The sequence below is a fragment of the Frieseomelitta varia genome, unplaced genomic scaffold, assembly GCF_011392965.1.
Source record: "Frieseomelitta varia isolate USP_RPSP 00005682 unplaced genomic scaffold, Fvar_1.2 scaffold_405, whole genome shotgun sequence".
NCBI lineage: Eukaryota > Metazoa > Arthropoda > Insecta > Hymenoptera > Apidae > Frieseomelitta > Frieseomelitta varia.
Window position 1 is genome coordinate 277,588 of NW_025110152.1, and position 12,268 is coordinate 289,855.

Genomic DNA, 12,268 nt, shown 5'->3' on the forward strand with positions numbered 1-12,268 from the left:
AAATTTCGACAAACTTGGTTACTGCACCAAAATATTAGTTGTTACGAGTGTCAATTAATTTTGTATCTCTGATTCTCTGTCACATATTCGTGCCACTCGTCGAGACTATAAATGCACGAGATAGTTAACGTAACATAAAAAAAAAACAGTTTCCACGAAAATATCGCTTGACAAATTCGTCCACGTGAATCGTTCAATTTGGCCAGTGTATGTACGTACGTCACACTTGGAGACGTTCTTTGATTTGTTTGATGTTATCCGACTGTATAGCGCTCATCTCCGTGGTTCAAATTGAAGTGCCCCGGGAACTTCAACCGTTATCTTGTCACTCGACGGAGGATCCTTCAGTCTCGTTGTCCGTTTCGTCGCTTCTATAAGCCAGGCTTATAGAAAGAGTCGCCAATTCGCTTTCCCGAACACTTAATGAGACCTTCGTTCGTTCCTTCGCGGAAGTACGTATCAAGGTTGCGTCTTCGTCGACGCTAGACTCGACGACAGCGTCCTCGGCTGTCTGAGACGGAGGGAAAAAGCGACGCGGCGCGACGCGACAGCGAGATGCGTTTCTTACGCGCGGCGCGGGGGAAATGCGGTTTGACAGCGCGACAGACTGCAGTGTCCAATCAAAATCGTCGCGTCGGCAATTGTCATCGGAGGCGCGTCGCCGGTTAAATTCTGATAGCCAGATGGTGCGCGTCAGCCACGCATAATTTGCCGCGACACGTAGACGACTTCACCTGACAAATGTACTGTGACAGCTCGTTGACAAACGAGTCGAATTAAACGACGCGCTCCGCTTTTGCACCCTTACTTTGAATCTTGATCTTGATAAGAACGAACGTGCTGGTTTTCTGCTTGCAGGTCAATGCATGGAAGAGAACAGGGGCTTTGTTACACGATCGACGTACCTGATGATCATCAGCCTGACGGCGGTCGTCGCGATATACAGGTGATTCTAATCGAACGGACGACGATCTCGCGACTGTTAAAACTCAACCGTTTGTAATCGGCGTTACTGGACACCGAGTGTAGGTGACAAGACGAGGTGGTACATGTGTATAAAACAAAAAAAAAATATATATATATATATATATATAACCGCCTTTGGCGTGAAATACCGGACAGGATCGGTCGAGCGTCCGAGCCAATGGGAAACCGAGGAACCGAGGGAAAGAAAAGGCACAATCGATACTTTGGCTTCGAACGCTCGTGTCCGTAGCTCTTGCCAACAACCTCTCTGATCCGTCGGGAGAAATTCGTGCTCGCGCGACCACCCGGAATTTTGCGAACGGAACGAAACGGCGAAGACATCGGGGCTTCGTTCTAAAAAAGGATAGTCCTTAATCCGATGCGACGGGGAACGAAAAATAAATAAAGTCGCCCCTAATAAAGCGACAAGAGGCAAAACTCTGATTTCTTCCGTATGAGAGGTGCTCCTCCAGGACCAGCAGGAAAATCAAGCAGATAGGGGAAGAGGGTGAAAACATCGTTCGAGTGGGAGACGGATCCGACGAAGGCAAGAAAGAAGAAAGGAAGGAAGGAAAGAGTATTATTCCTCGAAGGAATTTTTTTTTTTTCTCCACGAGGGAGAAAGAGGGAACCGCTTGTTCCTTTAGAGCGGCGCTAGAAAAGAGAGACAGAGAGAAAGATAGAGGGGGAGGGGGTCGTGAAAATCGAACGCGAATTTCCCCTGGCCAGTAGGTTTTTTTACCGATGTAGCTCATAGGCACTAGCTAATTAAAAATCGGGTAAAACTAACAAAGTAATTACACAAGTTTTTATGGTTAGACCATATCACGGAGCGAGATCACGGCGCACGATCGATCGGATTCTTTGAGGTGGTGACGAACGGCGAGAACGGGATCGATTGCCAGCCCGGAACGACGTCGATAGCGAGAGAAGGGCGACATCGCGTTTTAGTAAGACGATCGACCGGCAACCGGTCGTTATGTTTTAAGGTAGAAACTACATAGAGAATAGTTTTAATAAGGCGCGAGGGGAACAGGTTTACTCGGCAAATATTTTTTACACCGGATTACTCCTTTCTTTCCACAATCCTGCAGTGTGCTGTAAGTGGATGTTGTGTATTTTATACTTGGCCAGCGTTCGTAGAAGAGAGTAGCGAATGCACAAAGGGAAGCGGAATGCGCCTGTATCTCGAAACATCGAGGATCGTTGTTGTTGAAGTGCTATCGACTTTATAACCGTAGTAAATGTACCGTAATCACGTCTCGAGGACAATTCGAAAATTCTAAATTGCAGAGAACGAACCTGCTGTTTTCCGAGTTTAATTTCACCGGGATAGCACGGATATTCCGTTCGAAGGGAACGGAAGGATTCTTCGCCCGTCAACAAATTTTCGGCCAATCGAGAGAGCCCGCGGCGGGATTCAATTACCACACGAAATATTAGTAAGCGTATTAAAGGTTGATTGCACTGTAGCTGTTATGTAATAGCTACAAAGGGCTATTAGCCGTGTTATAGCCGAATGTATGCCGTAGCTATTATATAATAGTTATAATAGCCGCTAGCTGTATTAATAACCGACCGAAGGGGAAAAAAAACATATTTCAAAGCTTCCGAGTTAACTGCGTTATTTTTCTATTGTACGATACAAAAAAAAAAAGAAGAAAAAAAAATGGAAAAAATGAAAAAAAAGAAGAAAGAAAAAACGCGTCGCTCGTCCACAATGTTTCGAGAACCGGACACAACGATCGATGCTACGGATTTATTAACACATGGAATATTATTCGCCGAGTAAAGGGTTTCGTTCTGTTAGAGCGATCGCGAAGAACAAGACGAGATCGACACACTGGATACACGTGCGCGGCGAAAGTGTCGAAGTGTTAACGAGAAGTAATTCAACGCAATACGATCTATCGGTGCGGTAGGATCATTTTTGGTAACGCCGAGAGAGTTTGAAAACCTGGAGAGGAACGCGAGAGACACGCGAGGAAAGAATCAGGGTTCGCGGACGGTCTGGAATTTTATTTTTCTAGAAAAAAGACAAAAAAAAAAAAGACAAAAAAAAACAAAAAAAACATACAAATAAAACCGTGGATCATCCACGCGCGAGAATAATTTACAATCGCGCCCGCTGATAATTCGCCGTATCGGTCGCATATTAAACCCGAAACTATTCGCATATAACTTGAACGTCATAGACGGTCGCAATGTATTCTGCATGGCTAAACAGAAATGTCGCGCGCCCGATGATAAATTTAATACAAATATTTCTGGTATTTCGAGAACATCTCTATTTCGACGATTCAATTAACTTCCATCGCGTCGAGGCAATGAACAATGATGGCCAATTTCAAAGCGCTGCTAAAATTTATTTCATCGCCGCTCGCGGAATATCAATGTTCCCCGAACTGGCTGCGTTTCAACGTTTCCGGGCGAGTAATCGATTTCTACGGATGTTACAGTTTTTCCTCTGTCATTACCGAGCCGGAACCAGGTTACACGGCGCGCGCGAGGACGAGACACCGTTGTGATGTACGAAAATAAAATCATCGAAGGGCTGGAAATTCATTTCGGAACGAGGTTCCGAATGAGCGGAATAAGCGTCTCTCTCTCGCGGAAATTTCACGAACGATCGCCGCGGAGTGGGGAGGGGGGGGGGGGAGAACATCGAAACGGGCCGAACGTGTAAAGTGTAAAATTGTAACTGTGATGGATTTTCCGGTCCGTTATACCGACCCGCAGTCGCGGGTACAGTCCCCTCCCTCTTGTCTCGCGCGCGTTTGTCCCGGATTACTCGCCCCTCTTCCCAAGCGGCTCTGATTCTTTCTCGTTACGATCTTGGTCGTTTTTATTTTTTATTCCTTTTATTATTTTTTTTTTCTCTCTCTCTGTCGAGCGTTGACGGGTCTCGTGGAAAAATTTCCTGCTGATAAAGGACTACCGGTGGCAATTATTCAGGCGGTAGTTTATCGGCGGACGGAATTCGGGACCGGATGGAAGATGGAAACTGATGGTATTGGGAATATAACGCGAGACGGATTGGCCACTTGTTCGACCATTATCAAACCGATGGGAAAAGAAAAAAAGGAAAAGAAGAAAAAAGAAAGAAAACGGAGAGCTCGTTCGGATATTTTATTAAGGAACTGGAAACTCGGCGTCACGTTGCCGGTGCGAATCAAAATGAAATTCACCGTGACAAATGTCGGAAGGATCGGAATATCGCGCGTGATTCACCGATTCCGACGAGCTGCTGGCCCGCGTTCGCGCGCAAAACGGTATCGCTTCCGGTATACCGGACGAATCTCGAGGAACAGTCAGGTTTATTTAAATGTCCGAAGACGGGGGGATTTTTCCGTGGACCCGACGGCGCGCATGTTAACGTAAGCAATAAGCAATAAAGTCGCGCAGCGGCTCGACCGTGTACACGAGGGATGTTGCGTTTCACGGGGATGAAGCTGTGCCGGAGGAAATCGCGACGTTGTGCCAGAGATGTTCTATTATATTGGTTTGTCCAATCGGATTTTCGCGACGGCGAACGGAAAAAAAAAAGGAAAAAAAGAAAAAGAAAAAATGTAGAGAAAAATGAGAGACGCGAGTGGATACGGACCGATCGATCGCGAGGTAGAACGCTACGATATTATTGTAACTAATATAGAGTCTATATTATATTATTGTACAAGCATCTTTGTAATAATTAACCCGAACCGAGTGACGAGAGGAAACGAAAGGGGGATAATACGAGCAATGAGGCGCGATAGATGAATACGCAACAATAGACAAACGGATACTGAACAAAGTGAAAAAAAAGTGAAAATAAAAACGAACAAAATAAAAAAAAAAAAAATGAAAGGAACGAAGGTGAATAGGGAGAAAGAGAGTGAAACATAAGAGAAGCCAATCGCTATTTTACCACTTTTCCAATCGCGGTAAACGTAGTTTTTACGCCGTTAAACTTTTTTCCTTCGTGTTCATTTCTACGTCGCGCACGAGAGCGAGCCTCTGATCCCTGAAAAATTCCGCATTTCGTAAATACATCACTTGCCACGCAGATTCCAATATCCTAAGTGCGTGTCTTTTATTCCTTTCATTCGTTCGCGCGTTATTGAGAGAATCTGCTCTCCCTAATCTCGAAATGAAACAAGAATATTTTGGAACGTCGTGTGGTCCGCGTCTCAAAGGCTCAGGGTACGAAAAGGAAAAAAGAAAAAAAAAAACATTCTTTTAGAAACGAGCAAAGCAGCACGTAACTACGCAGGTGGGGGGAGGGGGCAGGGGGGAGGGGACCGTCATCGTTGCCGACGTGCTTTTTCGTCGACGAAGGAAGGAAATATCGGAGCGTGGAAGAAAATGCTCGCGCGACATGCGGAAAAATGCGGTGGATCAAAGGCTCCTCTCTCAGAGGCGTTCATTTAATCGAGTGAAAGACGCTCTCCTTTTCAGGGTTCTCGGAAGAGAGAAAGATCGATCGACTTTCGTTAGGCTTCTCGGCGAAGTACCTTCCCGACAAGTTACTTACCGTCGTTGCGCACAGAAAATCGCGGATTAACGAGCCACGAGGGCGTCTTTCTCCCCTTTCCCCCCGTTTCGTTCACCGCTTTATTTTTCCACGACTTTTTGTTCGTTTCCTCACCGGACGAGTAGGATACTTAGTGGTTAGGACTTTTAAACGATTAGCACGTTAGATGCCGTACTGTACCTAAGAAGACGCAGCGTATTTAGCATTAACCATAAGGTGAAAAAAAAAAAAAAAACAGAACATAGCGATTAAGGATTACTCTAGCTTCATAGGGATAATAAGCTCATTGTGACAGCAATCAGAGGTGCCCCGCGGTCGAAAGACAACGCGAACGAAGACAACCAAGTTTCCTTTCCCCAAGCATGTTTTTCGATCGACCATCTCGCGTCTGTCGCGCGTGCACTTCTTGCGAATATAGTCTCGAATCCCAATTCCGTCTGGAGCGTGCGTGAAAGATGTTTCGAATCGATAAGAACGAGTCAAAGAACGAGAGAGAGAGGAGTGAGCAGGGGCGCGGCAACGACGTCTATTAACCTTTAACCGGTACCATTGGAAGTCACAATCAATTTACGCTTTTTCGTTACTTTATTTTGGAATTTTCATTTCAATTTAATTTCACTGCCACTCTTTATCGGGGTGGGTGTGAAATACGAACGTCTGAAATTTTAATAACCCAACATAAATTTACAAATTGACGTAATTCTGATAGAAACGATTGCAGGCGTCCATTATCCGACGATACCATTCGAGGATTGATCGAAGGTATCGAATCCGCTCGACTGCTCCGTTTACATATCCGAATTTTCGACAGCTCGAGTTCAGGCTACTTCCGTTCCATATTTGCGCTACGGTTATCATACTGAAAGTCAAACATCACTTCCCGACGAAGTATCGAGACGATGGTAGGTTCGAGGCGCAGAACCATCGACCGATCGAAATTTTACAAGTTCCGACTTCTGGCCGCAAATTACCGATTCAACGACCAATCAGTATTACGCGAGTTCGGACGGAACCGTAGAGACTCGGCGAGAAAAGGAAAAAAAAAAAAAAAAAAAAAAAGAAAACGAAGGTTCAGCCGAATCGATAACGCCGGTTATTTGTAACGCGAGTGTAAAAGGCAAATGTCCGCGGACAACGGTTAGAAGTTTGCAGAAGGTTGGACGACGGAAAGAGAGAGAGGTCTCATCACGGATCATCGTCGTCGACGTCCCGACGTTTTATTATTTTCGATTTGCCCGACACAAACAACGTCGAGGGATTTGATAATTATCGGAGCATCCCCAAACATCGTTACTGACCGACCGCCTAGGTTCGCGCCACCCAGCCTCTCGTCAAACATTATGCGCTCCGCTTAATGAGATTGATGCAATCGGCCGACGCATTTAATCCAGTTAATTTACATTGGGTCCTAATATCGCACGCGAATATTCCGCTAATGCAGTCGGTAATGAGAAACAGAAAATTGCTTGCACAAACTGCAGCTCCCCTCTCATCCCCGTGAACCCGGGCGTACGCGGACAGACGGCGGGGGTGGTACGCGCGCCAGTGTTCACCTTCGGCCTGATTTCAACTTGACGCGTTTTCTCCGTGTTTTCGGCTTATCCCGGAATCATCGCACGCGCTCCTCCATTGGAATTTTCAACGGGGCGTCGGAAAATTAATTTGACTCGGCGATGCGACGAGGGGAGGAAACGCTGATCGAGGGGGGGAACGGTTTGTAAACCGTAATCGAATTTAAAGCGCGGATAACGAGAGAGTAAAACCGGGGCCGGGTGTAATATTCTTACGCGTTTATTTTCGGGGTCGACCACCGCTTTGACGCTTGGTCGACAAACGTGTCCCCACTGCGAACGAAAAGTTTAATCGCGGTGAGAAAGGAAGAAAAAAGACGGCCCAGGTTTCTCGGTGGAATCTATGAATGAACTGACTGGATTGAATTAGTCGAGGAGAAGGAACGACGCCGGGCAAAAACACTACGGGATGTCGGGGGTGGAATCTAGGGGGAGAAAGGCAACGTCACAGTCAGAGGCAGGACACGTTTACGCGGCCTGGATGGCGGTTAACGATTTTATGGAAACCCGTCTAATGGGATTATCGGATTACTTTCGCGTCGGTACCGGTGCTCCACCGCAGTTTATTATTCCCACACGGTGGATTATACGCTCGTTCTTGAATCTTCTTCGTCCTATAAAGCCGCCGACCTGGTGGCGGCGTGTCTTTCGCGCGGAATGTCGGCCATATTCGCAGACATTTGCAGCAGCGCGAAACGGTTGCTGCGGTTGAAACTCGCGGGCGAAATTAGCACAGACTTCGAACAGGTTTCGCCCACGTAATCCACCGAGAAACCTAGTTGGATAGGCGACGGTTAATCCAAAACATCCAAAGTTTACCGAAGCACCGTGACTTACCCGCGGTTTTCCATCATCTTTCGCGATAGTCGTTCGACACGCGGCGATTTTGATTAATGGCGAGTTAACGAACTGTTCGACATGCAATCTCGAGCGTGTCTCTTTGTACGGTTCGGCATTCAATTCGGCAGAGTTCTAGCCCCTCTTATCGTTTGTTAGAGCAATAGGCGAACCTTAATGATACCGCGTGACGCATCCGGGCCGATTCGAAACCGTCGCTGAAAGATTAGAAAAGCATCGCGTGCCATATGGGGATGGAGCGTGCAACCCTACTCGAAGCTTCTCTCCGCGTACGCTCCAGCGAACCGAGGACGTTTTCAATCAAGGGACAATCATCCCTCGACGAGCAATCGAACCTTTTTATCGAATCATCGCCGGCCCGTCGTTTCCCTCCTTCAAACGAAACGTCAGCGGCCGATCATCGAACAACGACGAGAATATACTTTTTCGCGGCGAGGGTACATATGGAGCAATATGAGAGCAGCTGTGTGTCTGTGTATGTGTGTGTGTGTGTGCGCGCGCATGTGCGTGCGTGCGTGCGTGTGCGTGTGCGTTGTACGCGAGAACCAGAGTGGGAGAGAAAGAGATCGAGAGCAAGAGAATTGGAGAGCGAAGACCGAGTGAACTGTAAAGTCCGAGGATACACAGAGGAATACTTAGACGAAGGAGGCAATATTTTATAATACAGACAAGAGCATCTCTGCCTGAGAATCTCCAATACTTTGTTACTTTAATTTTCAATAAATAATGATTATCGGTGTTACAACAACGTCAGCGTACACAATCAATCCTTTGAACTCCACACGCGTATCACCTCGCGCGCAATCCAGTCTGTCACATTCGGCAGAAATTTCCTTTCTATCGTTCTTCGTCGAAAGTGTTCGCCCTCGTGCGAGGAAGCTGCGATCGAGCACAACCAACGCCGAAGGCCCTTGTTATGCTACGTTTGCGCACACCTCAGACTACGCATGTATATATGAGACATGCATATATATATATATGTACGTATATGTGTGATCATATATCATAATTTTTGGTCTCGTGGGAAGTGCCGGGTGCGCGACGCGTTGCGCGTTTAACGGACGATGGAACCGCGGGGCAATGACGAGACGAAAAAGAAAAATATGTATCCCGATTCGATTTTAAATTAGAGGATTGATCCTTGCTTGATCGACGACCCGGGGGACGGTAGGTGCGTCGCCGACGTTTCAAAATGTGTGCGTTGTATCTCGAATTTGCATTTAAATTTCCGTTCAAGTTCGAAGGTCCAAGTTTCGTTTGAAATTTTTTTTTTTTTTCTTTCTTTCCTTTCTCTTCTTTTTCACAAGTAACCAGAAATTTGCAAAATTGCTGAACCTTGTGGATCTTCTCGATCAATCGGATGAAAAATCATACGCGTGACGTAGTTTAAAGACGAAAGAACGAGCGAGTCGCGCGATCACTCTAGCGGAATGTGATTCATGAACCGTTCGTTTCTTCGCACCAGGTCACGGTCAACAGCCAATGAAAAAGACGCTTCTCCTTATTTAGCGGGGCCAAGCGATCGAGGACATAACGTCGTCGATGGTTTCGCGCCCGCGGTCGAACGAATGATTTTCCAACATATCGCGTAAAAGTAACACACAGCTTCCGAGAAAAATATACGTCGCTGGAACGGTTAATAAAATGTCGATTCTCTGGGTGACACGTGTCGGGTATGATCGAGGATAAAAGCTGCCAGCAGAACGGACGAACCGAATCGATAAAGCGACAGCGGCAATTCGCGAACGTTCACCTGTACAATCAGCGTTTCTGTTATTTGTTTATTACGATTTTCCCCCACGCCGAAACAGCAAACTTCCGTTCGCGTTGTCGACTTGACGTAACATACGTACATACGTATGGCACGTCCAGCGCAAAACAAAGAGTTACGTAAATTCATGCTCGACTGTCTGTTTATCGTTAACCGCGCTGATGTGACTAGTTTCGGTGAAAAAAAAACTCCGTGATTTTATGAAATCGGAAATGATCTTGGCGTGCCTTGTTGAAACGTGTCGACACTGAAACTGTCGACATTATCGCAGCACTTTGACCGGCATTCGTCGTCGGCTCGAGATCGTTTGATCGACCAGAGTTAATTAAGAAGATTGACCGCCTCGCGAGCATTTTTCATCCGATTGGCTAATGTCGCAAATTTCGTACTTATCGCAGTTTCGCTTGCGCGGAACGAGCGCGATTCATCGAAGACCATAAACTATCGATCATTAGCCGCAGCGAGGTTTAATCGCGTCGAACGATTCAATTTGACGAGTCGAGCGTGGAATAGACGGGATCGGGGCCGCAGTCGATCGGAATCTAGTTTCGACCACCCTCCTCGATTTCGACTTTCGCAGCGCAGCGTCCGTTGCGAATTGTGCAATCACGTCGAATCAACGGAGCGGCACGGCCCGATGTAATCGAGCACGATCGTTAAAGATCGTCACGCGATCCCGGCCCGCTCGCGTGATAATTTGCGGAACAACCAGCCGCGTGATCGACGTCGAAAGAAAACAGGATGTGGACAAGCGAGAAATCGAAATTCGCGATCGCTGTTTCTGTATCTATCCGAGATCTGTTCGTGAAATTCACTTGTGAACGCGGATCGTGCTCCGATCGTCCCCAGCGTCGTTCCGCAGAAAAAAAAAGTAATTAAGTTAAATAAAATAATCGATAAGGAGGAAGATAGAAAGCGTAAAAAAAAAAAAAGGTGGAAACAGAGTTACTGTAGTCTCTGTTGGATGAATGACGAAAAAGCAATATACCGCGTGAACGAGGCATGCGTGTGCAGAGAGTTTGTGAGAAATGTGAACCACGGACAGACGCGAAAAAGAAAAGCGACTGTCAGCAAGAGAGGGAGAGAGAGAGAGAGAGAGAGAGAGAGAGAGAGAGAGAAAGAGAGAACGAAAGAACATGCTCAGCGAATGATAAGTGTGTAAGCTACCTGTGCCTTGTAACAAACTATGTATGTATATACGTATTATATACACATGGTAACACGAGGAAGAGAAAGAAGAAAGAAGTACATTACATACCACACATGTAACACGTAAACTCTCACGGTAATCTATATATTTAAAGAAAAAAAAAAAAAATATGAAAAAAGAAAAGAGAAAACAATCGTTGCCGTCTCTTCTGAAACGCAGAGCAAGAAAATTGAAAACCCCTCTCAGAATTTCGTTCAGCGCACGCACGAGTGATCGACAGGACGAAGACAAGTGGAGGTGGACGGAGGTGGAAGAAGTGACGGAAGAAGAAACAAAAAAAACCTAACGAATAAAATAAAGAAGAAAAAAACAGAAAAAAATCGCAAAACAGAAGAAAAAAAAATATGGTGAAATATGTTTGTTGAATTGAATGAAAACACGGGGGGGGGGAGGGGACGATGAAAATAGCAATAATCGAATCTCAGACTGAAATATTAAAATGGAAAAAAAAAGAGAAAAAAAAAAAGAAGACGGGGAAGAATCGAATATTACAACCGCAATCATTGTTGTCGCGGCGGCGACGCGCGAGCGTGTTAATTATTATAAATACTGTTACAGTGTCTTGCTACATTGGGGAGATTAAAATAAAATCTCGAAGCTCGAACATGGATGGTTTTATTCGCCGCATCTCGTGCGAGTTTCATCGCGCTCGTTTGATAAACTCGCACATTTTGTTTTCTTTCCCCCCTTTTTCTTTCCTTTCAGGAGACACAGGACGAGCAAACGAACGAACGAACGAACGAACGAACGAACGAACGAACGAATGAAACAAGGGGTCGCCGCCACCCTCTACATCGTCTGAAGTTTGCGATTCAATCGTTGTAGTTCCGCTCGAGCGATACTATTTTTACGCAATTTCTTCTTCGCTTGTAAAAACGTTCCGTCAGGTTTGCTTTCTTATTCTTTGTATCAACCCGAGTGTAACGACGTTTTTCAAAGAGAGGGAGGGGAAAGGGAAAAAACGAAAATCACGACACCCGAGCGAGAAAGCTCGCTTAGGTTAGCTGTCGAGGCTTTTTCACCAACAGGTCATAGAGTTTTGTATTTCAGCGAGAACGCGTCTTGGTGTGTTGGCTTGATTTTAAAAAGGAACGTGGCCTCAAGAACGAAGCTGTTTCCTTCTCGACAATGCCAATTCGCTCGATTTATGGTCTGTGCGTTACGTCGACGCGGTCAATTGCCGGCGAACAGTCGTTCCTCTTTGATTTAAAGCCATTTCTCTTTCCTTCTTCTCTCTTTCTCTTCTTCTTTTTTTTTTTTCTTTCTTTCTCACGACTGACCGAATCTGTCTCGCGTTAAGCGACACGCACACTCGCATAAATCCTTTATACCCGGTGGCACGTGCCGATCGAAATTCGCTCCACGGCGAATGATTTATC

General features: G+C 46.0%; 1 protein-coding gene across 1 annotated transcript in view; it reads left to right on the forward strand.

Moving 5' to 3' along the window:
* The window catches only part of LOC122531551, a 39,193-nt gene extending 28,604 nt beyond the window's left edge, over positions 1 to 10,589 (forward strand). Inside the window, exon 4 of the mRNA XM_043659570.1 lies at positions 859 to 10,589. Within this exon, the coding sequence (XP_043515505.1) occupies positions 859 to 950 (92 nt within the window). The 3' untranslated portion in view covers positions 951 to 10,589. The remainder of the gene's footprint in view (positions 1 to 858) is intronic.
* Positions 10,590 to 12,268: the final 1,679 nt, after the last annotated feature.